The 21,644-nt window shown below is 36.4% G+C and overlaps 1 protein-coding gene across 1 annotated transcript in view; it reads left to right on the forward strand.

Moving 5' to 3' along the window:
- Window positions 1-21,644, forward strand: part of LOC141428131 (sodium-coupled monocarboxylate transporter 1) — a 44,249-nt gene that overhangs the window by 13,109 nt on the left and 9,496 nt on the right. The window contains exons 2-8 of the mRNA XM_074087898.1: window positions 1,280-1,560; window positions 1,654-1,819; window positions 3,156-3,267; window positions 8,542-8,609; window positions 9,670-9,824; window positions 14,979-15,222; window positions 20,231-20,346. Of these exons, the coding sequence (XP_073943999.1) occupies window positions 1,280-1,560; window positions 1,654-1,819; window positions 3,156-3,267; window positions 8,542-8,609; window positions 9,670-9,824; window positions 14,979-15,222; window positions 20,231-20,346 (1,142 nt within the window). The remainder of the gene's footprint in view (window positions 1-1,279; window positions 1,561-1,653; window positions 1,820-3,155; window positions 3,268-8,541; window positions 8,610-9,669; window positions 9,825-14,978; window positions 15,223-20,230; window positions 20,347-21,644) is intronic.

Raw genomic sequence — 21,644 nt, forward strand, 5'->3', positions numbered from 1 at the left:
CAGATATACTGATATGATGATACACTGATAGACCGATCGGTTTGATTAAAACGTTTATTGATAAACACAAGTGTACTACACGCTTGCTATGTTAGAAGTGGCTCAAGTACAAGTAAAATGCAATCATATTAAAATAAGTAAGTAGTGGAAGTGCTGCGTCAACATTGTACGTTGTTAAGACCGTACAACAATCCATAAGAAAAATCTGAAAATCATGATTTTTCATGTCTGGCTGTCCTTGTCAATAAGCCATCTAAAATGACCCCACATTGCGTACATTTTGCTTATGAGAGGGGCTCTGCTAACACTGGATATTCATAAGAGACGACTCGCGTTTGACCGGTTGTTTTTTCTTATCAAATATCTAAGCACAAAGATTCATCCCCTGTTTCATCCTGTTATAGGTAGAATTTAAAGAAACGCTCACACAAATATCTATTATTTTTTTATTAAGTGCCTAAATGCCGAGTTTCATAAAGATTCATCGATTTATCTTGCTGATTCTGACGGCGTTTCATAATCTTGCATCCCCTATTTCATCTGAGATGGTAAAATTTTCAAAAACGCTCGAATAAATATCTATTTAATATTAATTTTCTTATTAAGTGCCGAAATGTCAAGTTTCATAAAGAACCATCGATTTATCTTCGATAATGACGATCTTCCATATAAACTTTCATCCCCTATTCCACCCCCTCACAGGTATGAATTAAAAAAAAACGCTCGAACATAATATCTATTTATCTCTTATTACATGTCCAAATGGCAAGTTTAATAAAGATTCATCGATTTATTTTCGATGATGACGACCTTCCATATAAACTTTCATCCCCTATTCATCCCCTCACAGGTCGAATTTTCAAAGATCTGAAACAAATATTTACTTGTTTCTTATAAAGTGCCTAAATGCCAAGATTCATAGTTTTATCTTCGACTATGACGAACTTCCATCATATACATTTTTCTCCCCTATTTCAACACCTTCAAGCCTTTTTTTCGCGATAAAAGATAGCCTATGTTCTTTCCTAAGCTCTAGTCTATCTCTGTGCCAAATCTCATTAAAATCGGGTCAGCGGTTTAGGCGTGAAAGCGTAGCAGACAGGCAGACAGACAGAGTTACTTTCTCATTTATAATATTATATAAATATAAATCTAAACATATGGAATATGGATAATTTACCCGTATGGCGTTATAGGCTCTTATATGTACACGTAACAAATATCAAATATGTACTTAGTATTTCCTTATTACTTATAATAATTAATAATTTTGTTGCAGGTTTGTGTAGCTTGTTTTGGTACCCTGACATCAGCAACACCAAATTTATCAAGCGCGGCAAGAAACCCAAATAGAAGTAGTGTATTTAAGCAAAATGAGACCGAGAGCCCAGCATTGTTCCACTGGGAAGACTACAGCGTGTTGGCTACTATGCTTATTGTTTCCTGTGCGATCGGCGTATTTTACGCTTATTTTGGAGAAAAACAAACTACCAGCGATGATTTTCTCCTCGGAGGGTCCTCCATGGGAACATTCCCGATGGCCTTAAGTCTTGCTGCAAGGTAACAGCGGAAACTTCTCGATGTTTTCTTAAACGCGATAAATACTATTACCAAATCTACTTTACAGTACAGCAAAATTCTTATTATTTTCAGTTTCGTAACAGCTATAGAGTTGTTAGGAAATCCAGCGGAGATGTACATCGGAGGTGCGCAATTTTGGATGATTTGTGTCGCCTTTGTTCTTGTCGTACCGATCACAAGTCACCTCTACCTGCCAGTATTCATGAGACTGCGCCTGACTTCTTGCTATGAATACTTGGTAAGGTTACCATTCGATCAATGTAGCATCATCTATACTTATCACTCACTAGCTAGCAGAGGCTTCCTTTCTACTTCGAAATCTGCGTGGAAAAGCTTTTTTTCTTTGGCTTTGATTTCCTAGGATCAGCGGTGCCGTCATATAGCGGCTGCAATAAAGAGGTGAATGAAGTCAATAGAACGTTATCTACTTATGTAAAATTGTAAACTAAATCGCCAAATCGCAAATAAGTGTTTCCTAGAGAGAGCGGTAATTGACTGACACCGGCACCGCTGAACCTAGGAAAACAAAGCTGTACGTACTTGGAAAAAGTTTTAGAATTTTTACCGTAACGATGATTGTGATGCTGCACCGCGTAGGTACACAATTTTTTTAATAAGATTAAAACAATAGGTAAGTTAATACTCAGGAGCTTTTCTTATATTAACATTTAATTAATAATGATAAAGCGCCTTTTATTTCTAATATACTTGAAATGTATTCGTCGTTAATCATTATATTGTTTTTGGAATATACAAGGCGGGCCCTGTAATAGAATTAAAAAATTAAACCACAGCTTCCACTTTTCATCTTGAGCTAATTTAGTTCGACAACTTCTGAAAAAAACTTGTTGGTATTATGATTTTTATTATACTCGTATCTAGACATTACATGCGCTACAATTGAATATAATTGTCTCTTTTTGTATGAGAAAAATAACAGTTATGTGGAATTTAGCACTTGTAACTCTCTTGGTAGAAGAGCCTGGCTGACTGACTCATCAACGCCTAGCTCAAGACCTTTGATTTAGAAAGCCGCATATTGGCGTAGATAACATAAATAAGTATTAAGTATATGCGTTTTTAAATAGTTTTAATGATTGAAGATTTACATTCTTTACAGATAAATTTAATATTTAATGCGGTCTCGATATCGATGTATCTAGCACCCCTGAGATCATCTTAGTTCTTAAAGATCAATGGGCGTAATTTGTGAGAAGATATTATTATTATTATTTCATTCATTATATATCATTATCGTCAAATTTCAGTTCCATTATTTGATGATCAATATTATTTTCCAGTGATTAACTATAATTAATTTTTTAGAAAGCCAATTCTATATTGTTTGGTGATTCAGTTTAAATGACACATCTAATATTTTGGGACCTAATATAATTATTTGATGATCAATATTATTTTCGAGTAATTTTGAAATAAAATTTGGGTAACAGTTTTAATATTATTTGGTGGTTTAATATTATTTTAGGAACAGATATTATTTATTAGGTCGCCAAAAACGCATTTATTAGATGATCAATAAAATCATACCCGTTCTTAAATAGTATTATTTTCAGGAAGTGCGATTTTGTAAGTCGATCCGCGTGTACGCGAGCATACTGTATATGCTGCAAATGATACTCTACACGGCGGTGGCTGTGTATGCGCCGGCGTTGGCGCTCTCCGATGGTAATATTTCATTGCATCATAAAACTTTTGATTACTTTGTTTTTTTATACTACTGATAATTATTATTGACGTACGTAACACATTTTCACTTTAATTATAACATTCTGCAAGTTCATACTTTCAAAGCTAAAGTTTTCAATATGCCCAATATATGAGAAGAAAAACTATCACAATTTGCATTGACCTGCAGTTTTAATTGCAAAGCAAGTAGGTATTACACATTGAACAAGATACGGCACATTAACACTTGGAAATGTTACAAAATGAATTTCAAAGAATGAAATATAGGTGAAGACGCTTTTGTTTAGCCGTAGGTATGCATTAACTCGCCACTCATCAGATCTTTTTCTGCGATAATGACGGTAAAGTACCATTACAGAATAAGTGCTACTAAATAAGTATCTTACATAATTTGCAATATGATATTACCATGTAGGTTACCTAACTATTGGAGCAAAATCGCAGATCTATGCGTAAAGACTCCACCATACTGTCATAGAAAGAAACAAAAGAAACGCAATCCTTAGTCGATTCACATTTTGCAACAGAAGCCATGGCCAAACAAGGGATCAATTTTGGTATTCTATACATATTCAATGTCGTAGGATAGTGACTAGTGGCAGTAATAGCCACTTACATAAGTCACCATACTAAAAGTTTTACGTGACGTGGTGGTGACACAATTGTAAGGAATTTAATCGCACGTGTGATGATTGTAATGACAATTTACACATTTGTTTACGAATTTAACAGAACAAGTAAAATATTTTGGCTAGGCAGGTTAGACAAAGTCCTTTTGTGAAAAGTGAAAAATCGACGTAGGTACACGCAAATCAAAGTTGTTCAGAGTTGAAACGCTCTTACTGGGTAATTATTACAAGTCATTGCAAACAACCAAAAACTATTCGAGTCACGTACCTATGCTAACGCCCAGTAAGTTTAATAAGTTACTCAATAGCGTATAAAATAAAGTAGGATAGACTTTTTCTTACAAATGACGGCACTGCGGCAGTTAAACCAACTATAGAAATGGTCCATAATTGTACCAAGCTATTATTACGGAATAACATTCTGATTTCGAACTATAATAGAATAGTGAGTGCCGTTAGTGCCTTGTAGGGACGTAAGAATAGCATTTTCCCGCCGCGTATAAATGCGTGTTTCGCAACGAACAAGTCCAACTCCGCAATGAACACAACGTTCTGTTTCTGTAGTATTAAACGTTCTGTATGTATAATAACAACCAGCAGCTATTTAACTAGTACTAGATAGGGCGTCTACGGCTGACCTTAAATCATAACCTCTTTATTTATGAAAAGTTACGTCACGTTCACGTGCCTATTTTAACATGATTTGTCTATATAATATATGTCTATTTATACATTGTAACTCGATAATAAGTGATATCCCAGAAATAAGACCAAGCTAGATCGACTTGTCATGGATCCCCGAAAACCCCCACATACGGAGTTTCATCAAAATCGTTGGAGCCATTTCCGAGATCCCCGAATATATGTATATACATATATACAAGAATTGGTCGTTTAAATGTAAGGTAGTAGTAAGTAAAGTAAAGGGCCTAATAGTTGTACGAAGCAACACACGGACGAATAAAGTCGTCTACTAGCCTTGTGGCTGATGTTATGTACCTACGTGTATTTCCATTTAAGAAATGTTAAATTTTACTCGAATGAATAAATACTTGTAATATTTTATACTTGAATGAGTTTACATACATAAGTAGTATAATATGTACTTATATCAAAAACGAAGTTCTTTCTCAAACAGTAATTTCTAAAAAAAATAAAGAATAACGACATGGGTACACGTAGTACTTTTACTTTTACATATTTATGAATCAAGTTGTACTGATGTGTAAACAAGGAATCAATTTTGATTCTATGTGGGTACGTATGTTATTTAATTAATATGTAGTTACATAAATATAAAGAAAAAATATAATATCCGTCTTGAAACGGCTGTTAAAGGAAGAGTGAAAGTACGTTCCATAGATATAAATGTGCCATAGGTATAATAAAATAAGCGTCCATGGATGCATTATGCAGGTACCTATGAAGCATAGCGCAAGTGTCCGTGGTGACGCAATGGGATGACAATAGCGTAATAAAATTAATTCAAAGGCGTATCATCATCACATGAACAGAGGATAGTACGACCCACCGGCCGTTTCACAACGTTGTTTATTACCTTATACAGAAATACGAATTTCAAGACCTAGGTACTCAATAGAGTACGCTCAAACTACGACAGAAGAATTTATTCTGAGTTTTCATATTGATTTTTTCCCATAGTCACTGTTTTCAGCCTGTCGCCGTGCGATACTAGTAAATCTGTTAGTTAATGGCGACAAGGCAAATGCATGTGTGGCCTCTAGCGCCCGCAGTTGCAGCACATTCGATGCATTTCATGGTACGTACGTGCTGTGTGCCGGTGCGTGCTGTAGCACCGTGAACCATTGCAGTGACTGCACTCTCCATTTACAGTTGACATAAATACCAATTTTCATGATTTATGTTCGTTCGTTGTCTAATGGGCAGCTTTATGCAGTTAGCTCTTTTGGCGTCAGTGCTATTGCAGAATCGCAACTCTTCAAAGACAAATGATCAAAGAATATTAATGATTTGTTTTGTACAATGTAACGAACGTAGTTTAACTGATGATTGACTTAGGTTAGGCACATGCTAAGAGACAAATAGGTGGCCATGAGCCGCGTACAAGTTACATTTATTTAGGTAAATGTTTTTACCTCAGTGTTGTGTTGTGATGTTTTCGCGATTCACGGTCTACTCATGGCTGGGTAAAGCCTTGTGCAGGACTGTATAAAATTAAAATAAATTCGAAACAAAAGATTAAGTTTGGATAAGTTTATCTATCAATCAAAAATCGACTTTTGATGCCAATACTAAATGTCTTTTTGCGTCGGGAATAGTATATTTTACAACTGGATACTACTTAAAGAAAGCAAATGTACACTCGAGTCGAGGTGGTTAGTCACCCGAGCTCTAGATAGGGGGGCTAAAAAATCCGAGGGTCTTTATAAGGTGACCTGTCGTTTTGCCGAGTTTCATCACGCAGATTTTCGTTTCGGAGATAACTATTGGCAGATTTTTCTTTTTGCGAGCAACGTTTGGATATTTCATTACGCCTAAATTCGTTCGCGAGTAGTCGGTAGGATAGCGATAAGCAGATTTACGTTTAGCAGATGTTTGTTTCGTAATTGTTCAGTTAACCGGAACAACTGTTCGTCGAGACACGATAAGCAGAGTTATCACATGGCAATGATATTGTAAGTAGATTTAATGGTCTTTCGATCAGTTTCGTAATCTGCGTAGATAAAATTGGCCGAAGACAGGTAGGATTTTACTGAGTTGAAATAATACGTTGACATATTAAAGCTGTTATCAAATGTCGTTAGGTGCGACGACGAGCGTCAAGCGAGGAGGAGTGTTAGGTAGAATTCACAAACAACGCACGAGTGAGCGAGCGAAGTAAAGGCGCTCGCGGTAGCGACGAGTGCAGAAACGCTAGAACTGCTAGCATCGCGACTTGGATTTGCTTTTAAACTCGAATATTAATACAGAATTCATGAGTCAATAAGATACGTTTATGACTTTTAGATTTGAAACTTGTGAGGGTACTAAAAAATCATAAAGAATGCGCTCAAGCACGGCAGTGTTAAAAATGCACATTGAAGCCATAGTGTAATCCACACATATTCGCGGTAGTAATGCCACTTTCATGAGCGTAAACGAAAAGAATGAATTTATATTCATGACACTGAATAATAGTTCAATTACGTATACAAAGCGAAAGTTGTTTTCCAATCATGTGCTAGTGATTAATAAGGCTAAACGAATTTCTGTGAATAGTTGACCGCTTACTGATCATCCATAAAAGAGTCTGAGGTAGAGTTATGGTCATAACAATACCGTTCGTACAAATTCAGTTATGAGGATACTTGCTTAACATCAATATCTGCCTAGAAAATAGTCCCGACAATTAGTAACTCTTTATAAATATTTTTTAGTCTTGAAGAACGCACAGTATTTAACTCTTCCCTATAGTACGGTGTGTGTACATTCAAGTCTAATTCCGTGTGAAATTCACAAACAATGATTATTTCACATTGTAGGTAGTGTAACATAGCTAGTGGTCTAAGGACACTTAAGGTGCTCGTAAACCCCTAGACATGCTGACATAAATTAAACAACGTAGAATTTTCATTGAAATAAAATTTAATGAACATTAAAAGCCGTACAACGAGAAAAACACTCACAGCATATAAAAAATGGATCATCACACCGGGAGATATATAAAAAATATTATTATCACGGAACACACGTTGCGAATGGAGATCACAGGGATTTTTTTAAAGCATAGAAAAAGCATTAGGGATTTAGAAGGTTAAAAGCTAAATAGCTCATAGTCAAAATACCATAAACGGGACTTATCACGCTATTTATACACGAGTAATATTTACCTCGGCGTTTCGGCAACGTTACAGTTGCCGTGGTCACGAGAAGACTGAAGTGTGGGGTGTCAAGTCTGCCTAGCAGCGCGAGTTCTTCGAACTACCCGCACTTGATCACTAATAGTACCGGCACTCGTATCACGAACTACACGCACTTGGTCACTTTTATTAGTCACCCTATCACACCGATACACAGCACGAACAACGTCGGATTGTCCCTCCGAACATTTTTTCCGAAACCGACACTTATTAATAACAGGATTCCACGAAGATGAAAGCTTATACCCATCGTCCCGGTTGAAATTCTTATGCTTTTTTATTTCAACTGCTTCACGTACCATTCTTGAGTAAAAATGACGTACCGTGGACAGAATTTTGGGATTGTGAAGCTCAATCCAGTGGTTTGGCCCTGACTCCAACAAATGCTCGGCTATGGCTGACTTGTTTACCTGGCGATTTTTAACAGCTGCAATGTGTTCCTTGACCCTTTCAGCTATTTTTCTTTTCGTCTGTCCGATATAGGAACTACCACAACTACAATCAACCCTATAAACACCCGGTGTTTGGAAGGGAACGACATCCTTGGGTGTCCTGATATGCTTCGCGACTTTGGACAAAGGCGTGTACACCACCATGATGGAATACTTACCTAAAACGGCTCCAACTTTTAGGTAAGTATTCCATCAAGGTGGTGTACACGCCTATCTATTAATGGTTCATTCGGACCACAAGAAAATCGACATTCAATAGGTACTTAATTATATTTGTTATTTTTTTTACAGTAACGGGATTGAACACATATTTAGCTGTTACGCTAGTATATGTTGTTTGTATATTTTATGCATCGCAAGTAAGTACTCCCAATCTACCTGTAAATTTTATATTCTCACCTGTTTAAATTCAATACCAAATAATTTGTAGGTATTAGGGTGACGGCACCAATTATGGACATGATAAGCACAGTAGTAGCTCACCCACCATTCAGTACTATGATCATCATAGTACTAGTTATGATCATCATATTAGTGTTATTAGTTTAAAAAAAAGTAGTTTCTGTTTGCAATAAAGGAAAAATGCATTGTTGGTCCTTGTCCATGACTGGTGTCATCACCCTATAGACCAAACGCACTTGTATACTCGTTTATAGCCTAAGGGTCTCCCCACATCTATCGACGTGGAAATCGTGGAATCGGCTAAAACCGACCAAAAAACGCTGCATGTCCACGCAATAAGAGCGAAAAAGACTTCTTCCCGTCAGTAAACGTCGTTTCGCGTCGGCCGAGCCGATGGACGTCTTTTTCGCTCTTATTGCGTTGACATAGAGTTTTTCATCACACTTGCTCGTAAACAGTGTCAAAACATGAAGGCTACCTTGATTGCAACCCCCCAAATAAAACCCTCGACCCTCGACCTTAATGTGCTTGTCATGAAACCCGTGGTCGGTAAATCAGTCATTGCGCGTACACATTTTCTTGCCATGAAGCCCAAGGTCGGTAAATGAGTCCGTGCCCGTACTGATGGTGCTGCGCATGGTGTAGCAGCAGGACCACATGCACATGCTGAGGGAGGGGGAGGGCATGCAGCGCTGCCAAGAGCGCAGCCTAAGGTATCGCCAATATTTGGAACAATTATATTTTTTCTTTTACAAATACAAAATTTTACTCGCAAATGTGATGAAAAACATTGTATGTCGCACGGGCGGTACTAGAATTACGAACATCGACTCATTAAAGCCCTCAGTCTTCAACTTCGGGCTTCTAATAGATTGGTTTCGTTCGTAATTCTTTATTTACCGCCCTTAAGACACAATGTACTATTTTGATCGGCTAAAGCCGATTCCGCGTCGATAGGTTTGGGGAGACCCTATTGCATGGAACTTAGTGAAAGCAGTATTTTCATTGTTAATTTAGGGTGGCATGAAAGCAGTGATAATGACTGATACGTTTCAATCGGCGGTGCTGATTGGCTCGCTGGCAGTGGTGCTGGGCATGGGCGCCGCACGCGTCGGCGGACTGGACGCCGTGTGGGAGCACGCGCGCCGCACCGAAAGACTGCACTTCTTTGAGTAAATACCCCTACCATGATATGGCAATTTTTACACGCTTGTCATAATTTATCTATTTGACGACCGGATAGCCAATTGTTTAGAGAACCTGAGTATATACGAACCTTGAGGTTCCAGGTTCGATTCCCGGCCGGTGCAGATATTTGTATGAATAATACGAATGTTTTTTCTCGGGTCTTGGACGTTTAATATGTATTTAAGTATGTATTTATATAAGTATAACGGTGCCTATAGTATCCATAAAACAAGCTTGCTTAATATGGGACTAAATAGGTCAATTATATTGGAGTCAATTGTCCCGTGTAATTTATTTATTATTTATTTATTTAACAATTAATGTAACGGAATGTTTCAACTTGATTTTCATCCACGTCTTATTGTTGTAAGTATTGTGGCTTGTTAGAATAGTCGGAAGATGTATTTTGACCTGGTAAGCATGGTATTCAGGGTCTGATGATGAATCAGTCAGGCTGACACGGATTTAAGACAGAACGACATAACCTAGCCATATTTGGGCATGGTAGATAGTCTTAGGGTGTATTTTAACCAAAGGTAGATTTCATGATCTGATAATAGAGCCGTTTTAGCGTGTTTTTGGTTTTTTGAACTACTTATATAAGCTAAGACAGATATGTCCAGAAATTCACATCAGGACAGTCTAGATAGAAAGTTTTCACAAGGCAGGTAGGTATGCTCTGGGTAGGTGGATTAAATAGGAAAGCAAACCATGTCAAACGCACTGTTACGAGTAAAGCTTACTTTTACCCGGTCCTTATTTCTGCAAGTATTATTTATTTTGCCATTATACGATTATACACCGTTATAATTATTTAAAGACTTTTTTTATAAACTCATAAAATATATATTACTAGCTGTTGCCCGCAAGTCCGCCTTCGTAGAATACGTTTATTGCTATCCCGTGGGAACTGTGAAATGTTCCGGAATAAATACTATCTTACGTCCTTCCCCGGGACTCAAACTATCTGTATATGAATTTCATCTAAATCGATTCAGCGGTTTAGACGTGAAGATGTAACAAACAAACAGACTTACAAATTTTCGCATCTAGACACGCGGTAGCGTGTCAAGCCAAGCCAATATTAGACAAACCATTTGGAACCACCTTTGACCTCCTCATAATTCAAAACTATTTCACATGTCAAATTTGGCTCATATATCGAGACTTGCGAGATACATATGTGGCCGATGCAACATAAACCTACCTATATTTCTGTGTCGGTTAAAATTGGGAAAAAACGCGTTTGTGAAAATAAGCTTCAGTAAACAATAATAAACTTGGTAAACATTAAAAGATGGGAAATATTTTTTTTACCTGGATGTCCGGACAATTTGGGTTCATGTCAATATGCTATGTAGCCTATGTAGGAAAAATGTGCACTAGTCAATTTGCGTTTTAGTAGATTTAAGTGTTCAATCCAATGCACTTTAAGCTATAGGCAAAAATCAAATGTAGTCAAATTGTGTTCTAGACAGTCCCAGACCACACCAAGACTAGTACATTTTTATCATTTTATTATAATTTTTCAATTAATTGATTCTATTAGGAAGGAACACTTACCTACTTATAGCAGGTACCTGTACTTACTTAAGTGCCTGTAAAGTAAGAAATAGCAATCAAAATTGATTACAGCCTGGTCATTATGTGGATTTAAGGTCTTCAAATGAATATATAGCGAGCGAGTGGAATACCACCCTTATTTTTTTATCCAATCATCCGTTTGAATACTTACAACTACTTGTAACTAAGAGTATAGTCGACTTTCGTATTTATTACGTTATTAATTGGGATTTGGTAGTAATTATTATTTTAATATTTGGTGCACATCAATAGTGTAAGATCATTAGGTATTACTATAAATAATTAAATAATAGTTATTAAATAATTACTGTACAAAATGTAATGATATCCCATCAAAAACATAAATCTGAAATGAGAGCCAAGTTCAACATTTATGATATATATTAAGTATTGGTTGTTGACTTCAACGACAAAAGAGTGAGATCTAAATGGGTGCCAAGTTCATTAGTCAGTCCTGAAATTTATATAGGTACTTAAATTAAAACAACATAAAATGTTATATAATTTTGAACATGAAACTACCGTGAGACTCACTCATTTTAAATTCCGCTCTAAATTTCCGCTCTGAGCGGCGGCGTGCAGTGCGCGTGTTGCAGCAGCCGCCGAATCGCGTTGCTCCCAAGAGGAAGGGCTACGGGTTAGCCCGAAACATGTCGAGCTAAACTCGATTTAAGACGTGAGTTATCCGGGTCAATATAATTTAAATATTTTATAACAACTTAAAAATAATTTCTTCTTAAAACTTAGGAAAATATATTAAAACTGACAATAAAAATATATTGAATATATTGTCTGACTTGGCAGTTTTCATATACGAATTATATTGTACCTACCCTTCACAAGTTCTGAAGCTGTATGTTCTTATATTTTTATTCTTCCACAAATTTGGCTCACTGGTAAGAAACTAGCTATCGAGCATAAGGCTCTTCTATGACTGGTTTTAGTAGGTAGGTACTTCGTATATGAGAACTAGCCAAGTCAGACAGTTACAAAAAGAATATATTTTAAGTTGTTATAAAATATTTTATGTTTTTATAAGTAATTTTCAGGACTGACCATTGAAATGGCACCCATTTAGATCTCACCTCTTTTGTCGTTAAAGTCAACAACCAAGGACATATCATAACATTGAACTAGGTTCTCATTTGAAATTTATGTTTTTGATGGGATTCATAATAGATATTAGTGGGATACCATGAATACACTTAGACGTCTTTAACCTTCGCTGGGAATAGAAGAGAAGCAGTGGTTGTACGTGTCTTTGGTATAGCCCGTCTCACTTCGAGGTATGTTGTTGTACCTAAGTAAGTATGTACTAGAATGGCATTCAAAGTTCACCGCAGTGTAACAAATCAAGCTATATTTCAAACCGGCTAAAAGTTTTCAAATGTTAACAGCAGATAAACGTCTTATTTAATTCAACTTGAGTGATGGCTACGAATGATTTTAGAATTCGCTTTCTATAAAGTGAAAACTTTCCACGCATGATGTGATGTAAGTAACCTGTTACAGTGATTGTAACACAAATATTATTACGTGTGTACTTCAAATTTACTTGTAAACACGTAGGTACCTAGCTGTCAATATTATTTTCGGAAGCGTAGGCCAAAATAAGAACCTGTGTGTAGTGAATGGCCCGAAGACAGCTGAATGTAGTGAGCAGTTGGAGTTGAGGGTGGTGATGAATGAATGGTATTAATATTGTACTTATACCGTGCTTTCCAATTACCTTTTTAAACCGACCATTTGTTTTTTTTTCTAAGTTAATATGTAGGTACTTTATTTAAGTGTTATTTTTAAAGGATATTTACGAGCGTGATCCTAAATAGCACCCATCGAGATGCTCGAAGCACCAACATTTTTTCTTCAATCGTAAACGTTACGTTATAAGTCTCGATTGTGCAAACGAGTGAGTTTAGTAATGGAATGCATAGCAATTACCCGGTAAAGGGTCACGGGTTGAACGGGTTGTCTGCCTGAGAAACCGCAAAAAAGCCACTCGCCGCGCCGCGCGGCGTGTACGCAGTTCTGTACCACTACCATGAGTTTACAGTGACCGTACTCGATAGCGACGGCGTAAATTATTTGTAAAGGCGCTGTACAATTCTCCATACAAAGAATTTACGCCGTCGCTATCGAGTACGGTCACTGTAAACTCATGGTAGTAGTTCTGCCTAGAAATACGAACAGTCGTAAAATCCCAATTAAGATTGCTTCATCGTCTAGATTTCTAATCTTAACGTTTTGGAAGCAACATTGTATTATTAGAATGATAACATTTACCGGATAGCTTAGCAAATCTTCAATGTTTTATCCGCCCATCGTTGCCTTAACCTAATTATTACGTTACAATTATCTACTAGCGTTAGCTTTAGTAAACACTATCAGTATAACACCCCATTTCACAAATATTACAGTTGTGATGTTAAATTATCAACTTATATTATTGAAATGTTGATAAGGTTCGCTGAAAACAAGAGGCATTATTTTATTACTTTAACCTATTTAATGCTTTTTATTTAGCTGGCATTCTGAATCAATAATATTTTTTAATGAAAGAAAGAGAGAACCCAGGCTATGTAATTAAGTAGATTTTAGTAAGTATCTGTAACACAAATCTTTGCACATATTATGTAAACCTATATATATATATATATATATATATATATTACCTTTAGTTATAATATATTATTGTTCTATTAACATTTTTATAATCCACTTATATTTTAAAATAAGTTTAATGGTAGGATAATCCATCGGTACGAGAATGGCAGAGATTTTAAACGCGCCAAAAAATCCATAATCAGAGATGACTTTAAGTCTGGTTGCACTTGCGTGCACATTGCACACTGCAAGGCGTAGTTTAAACCGGCCTCACTTTGCCCTCCGCAGAACTCTGTCTATAGGTACTTTTTTTAGGGTTCCGGAGCCAAAATGGCAAAAACGGAACCCTTGTAGTTTCGCCATGTCTGTCTGTCTGTCTGTCCTTCCGTCCGTGGCTTTGCTCAGGCACTATCAATGCTAGAAAGCTGTAATTTTGTACGGATATATAGGTATGTAAACTGTACCAACAAAATGGTACATGAAAAAATTCAAAAAACATTTTAGGGTACCTCCCATAGACGTAAAGTGGGGGTGTTTTTTTTCTCATCCAACCCTATTGTGTTGGGTATCGTTGGATAGGTCTTTTAAAACCATTAGGGGTTTGCAAAGACGATTTTTCGATTCAGTGATGTGTTCGCGAAATATTCAACTTTAAATAGCAAATTTTCATTAAATCGAGCGTCCCCCCCCCTCTAAAATCTAAACCGATGGGTGGAAAATTTTGAAAAAATTCAGAATGGTAGTAAGAATTTTTAGTAGTTTAAGAGTAAATAGCAGCCTAAGGTATAAAATATACCTAAACTTGGAAGATTCCGTATAAAATACGAAATCCTCAGAAAAATATTACTTAATTTTTTCGTAATGACTACGGAACCCTATTTCGGGCATGTCCGACACACTCTTGGCCGGTTTTTATTTGATCTTTGAATGATGCATACAACTTGTTACAGCATGGACCCGAACCCCACGGTCCGTCACTCCTTCTGGTCGGTGGTGGTGGGCGGCACCATGTATTGGACCAGCATGTTCTGCACCAACCAAGCTTCAGTGCAAAAGTACTTGTCGGTGGAGCGCATCGCACAGGCGCGAGTGGCCCTCTGGGTCTCCGCCGTGGGCCTCATCGTCGTGTACTCCATTAATTTCGTCACCGGCGCCGTGTTGGCAGCCCATTATGCTGATTGTGATCCAATTCAGGTAAACGCACCGTGAATTCGCAAGTACATCAGCTAACGATGTGTTATGTGGGTTAACCCCCTTGCATTGTGAAGTAACTTAATAATTAGAACGTTATTGGTACAGAATAAGTTGGTTTATCTGTTTTTACAACATTTTGAATCATTCGAGGCGATACATAAGTAAAGTAAGAAGGTATTTCAGCTTTTTTTTTCAAAAATGGCATTCCACATAGTAAGTAGATTATGACATTTTTTGCGTACCTGTAATTGCTATAAAATATGTAGATGACACCACACGCATTAGCGTATGCAAACGATTAAAATTTTCTATTGGTTGGTCGGATTCCCCGTTCCCCGGTACTCAATTGTACTTACGGGTTTGAATTTTGCCGTAGATAAGAAAAATGTTTTCGTTTAATTTGTTTTTTTTTTAATTTTGTATATTTTCAAAAAAAAATGTTTCATTCAATTATAATATTTTGATAATTCTTATCAAAGACTAAGATTATTAAAAAGAATACTTTTATACCCTAGAGATGAAAACGCAATTTTCCACCCGGTTATCTACCCATGAAAATTAAACTTTCCGAACAGGAGAGATGAAAACCAAATTTAGGCATAACTACCATTTCCTTACCTATCCTATCCTACAAAAAGGTAGCAAAATGTAAAAAAAATAACTTTGTCCATCAGAAGACAATTTTATCAGTGTGTGTAAGTACACGTTACCAGTGTTCGTCTATTGTTCGGTAAAAAAAAAATCTATAGAAAACGAAAATATGATAGGTAACGGTGAATGAACGATTACAGCGCCTAAGGCATGGTAATGAAATGAAAAGGAATATTTTTGTGTGGATTGAAAAAGGAGGTTTTACTTGTACCTTAAATTTTAAAAGCCATTTTTGATCCATTAATAAAATTAAAAAAGAAAAATTTTAAAAGTAATTTTTGGTCATTTTTGATACGTCATTTATTTATCGCTATATTTTTTGTCTTTAGAGGACTTAGTTATGTTATAAAGTTATGTTGATAAAGTAGCTTAATAAAACTATGCTTATTTAGTGTTACCTATGCGTTTTATTGTACACCATCAATAAGATAGTAATGTGTTGTGTAAAATGCGGTTACAGACAATTTACGCACCGTAACCTTACAAAAAAACCTACTTAAGTAACTAGAATATTTTTTCTAAATTGAACTTTATTTCAACAAACATTAATAAAAAAAACTAATAACTTTTTAAATTCTAGCGATGCTTTCAGCAATCAAAAACTTATTGTTATTAAAGAACACATTATTTTTCACAACACGTTACATTTCAAAAAGATATTGACTTCCATCAGGTAAACCAAAAATTTGCTTAATAAGTGCACCTTGATAATCTGTCAGAATTAATTAGCTAGCTATTTAGCACTACGCACGAGCTAGACCAGACAGGTCTTAGCAAATTTCTAATCATTTACCAACTACCTACAAGATTTCCACACTTATTAATAGGTCAATCCTTTAATAAACCTGACGCTTACTTCATGAGTCATGATCATAAATTAACAATACTGTAGACATACCCAGTATCTTAACTTAAGCCATTACAACGCGCGACTTGCTGGCAAACTTTTAAAGTTAAATTAGGGTGTATGTATAGTGTATATCGGCTGGTCTAAAATTCTTTTGCATAAGTAAAATTGTTTCGCAACATATTTTTTGCATAACGAACGTTGTGTCTAAAGATTGAATTGTCTAAATTTTTTTGGTCGAAATTGTTTTTCATAATATTTTTTGGGCGATAAATTGTTTAGTACCTATAACATTTGTATTCACATTCCTATAACATTTGTATGTACATTGATTCGTCGATTGTATCATAGGTATAAAAATTTTATTCCGAATATTGTTACCACTAATTTTATGTCTGGAAGGCAAATATTCAATTTAACGACTCTGAGGCGAAGTCGACGGAGCTCCGCAATATCCCGCCTAGTTAAGCCCTTCGCGCCTTGACAAAATACTAACCTAACCTAACCTATAGTTGAGCAATCATGTTACCTGAAATTTCTTTATTGCGGGTGGCTCCGCCTCCCGAGCCCCCCTTTACTGTTTCGCCTATCCAAGTATCAAATATCCATTTTTAGGGTTCCGGAGCCAAAATGGAAAAAACGGAACCCTTATAATTTCGCCATGTCTGTTTGTCTGTCTGTCCGTCCGCGGCTTTGCTCAGGGACTATCAATGCTAGAAAGTTGTAATTTTGCACGGATAATATGTAAACTATGCCGACAAAATGGTACAATAAAAAAATCAAATAAATTTTTTTTTAGGGTAGGTACCTCCCATAGACGTAAAGTGGGGGTGATTTTTTTTTCTCATCGAACCCTATGGTGTGGGATATCGTAGAAAGAGTGTGACGTCTCTCGATGAGAGCGGAACATAGATGTCGCTAGTGCTGCTGCATAAGTAGCGTAGTAGAAATAAGCAACCTGAGATATGTATGCATAGGAAAAAATCGTGTCTAGATCCCTGTCCAGCGGTGGTGTAGGGGTTATAGCACGCAGCACGGATTGCTGAGGACCTGGTTTCGATTCCCAGCGCCGGTCTCTTTTTCTGGTTTTTCTGTGCATCCATGTCTCAGTTTGTATTTTCGATATGGTTTCACGGGATACCCGTAAAAGTAACAAATTTGGAGTTGAAATAAAAAAAAATATAACGGCTAAGTTTGCTTGAGAATTATTAGTAGTTTAAGAGTAAATAGCAGCCTAAGGTATAAATTAGGTATACCTAAACTTGGAAGATTCCGTATAAAATACGAAATCCTTAGAAAAATATTACTTAATTTTTTCATAATGCCTACGGAACCCTATTTTGGGCGTGTCCGACACGCTCTTGGGCGGTTTTTTCGGTGACAATAGGTGTCATCACCGAACGATGTAAATTATGCTTATTAGTAATATAAGTATTATTGTTTTTGTGTTTGGTGGTGGTACTGTTGGGGCCGTTAATAATAGTACATTGTGCATAGAGGGGCGTAAGAAGGAGATTACTTACTAACTTTTAATGACTCGAGTTTATCTCCTTACGGCTTTACAAACAATGATTTTCATCACATTGCGAGGAAAAAATGCATAAAATAAAATTATTTTGTGCCGAAACACTTCACAGCTCGGCAAAAGAAAGACGCTAAGAAAACAACTGAATAAAATAATGGCTACCCGCCAATACAGGGGCTACAACAAAATTTGAAAATCGAAGTTCGTATCGAACCGTCCCTCTCACTGTCGTATTAAATAATATTTGCGTCAGCAAAACGATACGAACTTCTATTTTCGAATTGAGTAGTAGCCCCCCCTGATTGTCGCTTTTTTTGAGTCGTCTACCATAAATAATACTAAGCTAATTATTCCAACATGCTAAAAAAATATCTACAAAAATACCGAAAGTTTCATGATGCGTGGAAAATTTTTATGGTGTAAAATTGATAGCTAAGTTTTAAAAATGTAAATAAAATGTTGGCTGACTTGAAACCTCTTTAGTATGATCTTTTTACAAGCTTTTATTTTGTTTAACCTGTCCCGTTGTCTGTCTGTCTGTCTGTAATCAAATCTTGCACGTTATATTTGACCAACTTCCAGTAGTCAGATTGACTAGAAATTTGGAATACTTATGTAAATCGCGTGACAACACAATAATCTAGTAGTGACATCCTGGTAGTCCAGCCAAGATCGTCTCCACAGGACGGAACTCTTAAACGGTTAATAGCATCGACTTGAAATTTGGTATGCAAATCTAGGTAGTTTGGGTGACAATGTAGGTACAGTCAGCAAAAAATCTTGTAATAAAAATGAAATATTATATTATTTTAGGTTATTAAAACTAAAGTCATACATAACTTCCTTGATAAGAAAAACTATTCGTGAATCGGGAGTTATCTCCCCGATTGTCCTTTAGTATACAGGCATGGAATAACATCATTGACGAGAAGTGTGATGAAAATCATTTTGCTTTCTTTCTTTCAAAATGAACAACTTTTAGTATTTGATTTAAAGCTAAAGTAACTCGCTCGTTGGCACTAGTAAACTAAGTAAACGAATGGTAAGATAAGCCTATTTATACTAGTTATCGATACGATTACGCAAAATATTTGAATAGATGCAATCAAAATCTAAATCTTAGTGGTTTACATTCACCAGTTACATGCGATTCGAATGTTTATAGATCTTGAAGAAATACCGACGTGTTTCTTTAAGATCGATAAACGTTCGGATCGCAAGTGACTGGTGAATGTAAACCGCTACGATTTAGATTAGATACATACATAAAATCACGCCTCTTTTCCAACGGGGTTGGCAGAGACTACATCCTTCCACTTGCTACGATCTGGCATACAACGCTCGCTTCCTCTACATTCATCAATAACTGGTAGACTGATAAAATATCGTTTTTGCACTTCTTATGCTCGTAAACATAGTTTTTATGCTGGATCTAGGCAACATAATCTCTTTCATAGACTTCTCAAGCTCCAAGTAGTGCATAAAGTAAAATCGTCGCCTAAGATTAAATGTAATAATATCATGGGACACTTTACACCATTTGACCTAGTCCCAAACTAAGGGGCTGTTTCACCATCCATTGATTAGTGTTAACTGACGGTTAAATGTGATGCCGTCTCCGTCTATTCGAACAAAACAAATAGAGACGGCAATGCATGGTGAAACAGCCCCTAAGAGTCCAAAAAAAAGTTTATTTTTTAAGTCGTTTTATACTAATAAATTAACTTTATTATAGTACATACCTATAGTAAAAGGTAATTACCTAGTAAATGAACATTTGTTTCTGCTATTATTGTTCCATTATTTGACAAAAGATGGCCAGGACCTTGATAACTTCGTACCTGACACTCAGTAGAACCCTGTCGCAGGGAGAATGCTTTCATTATCAAGATTCTTACGATAAGTGCGGCAAATGATGACTGTAACCGAGTGCCACGTAAGAACTTGTCAAGGTACGAGTATAATAACGTGTGTACAAACCTCAGGCGCGGGTGATCAACGCGTCGGACCGGCTGCTGCCACTGTACGTGGTGCGGCAGCTCGGCGACGCGCGCGGCGTGCCGGGCTTCTTCGTCGCCGGCATCTTCGCCGCCAGCCTCGGGTAAGTATTTCTGCTTCTCTCTGTTTTTGCCACTGTTAAGCATATGAGACCATGTTCAAATCAATTTTGAGAGGCCGATTCCTTGAGAAAGCAAAATGTATACTTACTGCCTCTCAAAAATATGCTGGTTATTTCAGCAAATAGTTGGATTAGTTTAGCTTAACACTCCTGTAAATGTTTTTTAAGATTTTTTTCATCATAATTGATATTTATGTATTTCCGATTTCATTTGATACGTTAGTATCAAAGGGGTGACTTCATCTTGATTTTTTTATATGAAATTTCCTCACAAAGGTATTCGGTCAAACTAACCCCGTCATCTATTGAAATATTTCGAATTAATTTGAAGACACCTTCTATTTGAAATGATGTCTATTAATCGTTTATGACAATCGAATCGATTGAAGATCTCTGATCTTCTGTTATTTATTTAGATAAGGTCAACCGGGGCTATGTCGTCTAAGGGGCTAATGCGTCCATTCCAATTATCATAAGAAAATCATCATTTAGAACTACTCACGCCATTTTTTTAAAGACTTTGGCACAACACAGTACAAAAAAATGATCACTAGATGTCGTAGCCGAGCTCTTTTTTTCAATGCGTCTATAATAAACGAGGTCAATTAGACGCTATAGCCCCGAATATTTTTGTTCTAAAATCTTAACTAAGGTTAGAATTTAGCGTACAACCTAATAATAAACTTTGTCATGTGTGATTTTATAAAATTGTCCCTATTAAAATCATTCCGACCAATCCGATCACATAATACTAGTAAAAGACGCTTTCACCCTACCTGCGGTTATAGCGTCTAAAAATCCCAGCCTTTACAAAAACGTAATTTACACGTAGAAGTTATTAAAAATGCCATAATGGCACTAATCATAATTTAGAGCTTTTAAGGATACATAATGTGAAAATACCGCGAGGCTCACTCATATTAAATATACGACGAAGGGCTACGGATTAGCCCGAAACATGACGAGCTAAACTCGATTTAAGACGTGAGTTATCCGGGTCAATATATTTAATATGATACATCATGTGTTTGTTATAATCTGATAAATATGCTGTTTAATGTATTGTGACGCATTAGCCCCGGTTGACCTTACATCAAATTAGTACGCGTTTATTTATAGGTGTTGCATCACGTCTTAGTGTGAATTGACCCAAAAAGTAAAAAAATATTAGATACCTCGATACTTCAAAACACTGATGAACGATATCACTCAACTGTGGCACAGGAATCGTAATACTCTAGGTTTAGTGCTTCGATAGGTAATTAACGCACACCTATTAT

This window comes from Choristoneura fumiferana, chromosome 5, assembly GCF_025370935.1.
Source record: "Choristoneura fumiferana chromosome 5, NRCan_CFum_1, whole genome shotgun sequence".
In the NCBI taxonomy this organism is placed as follows: domain Eukaryota; kingdom Metazoa; phylum Arthropoda; class Insecta; order Lepidoptera; family Tortricidae; genus Choristoneura; species Choristoneura fumiferana.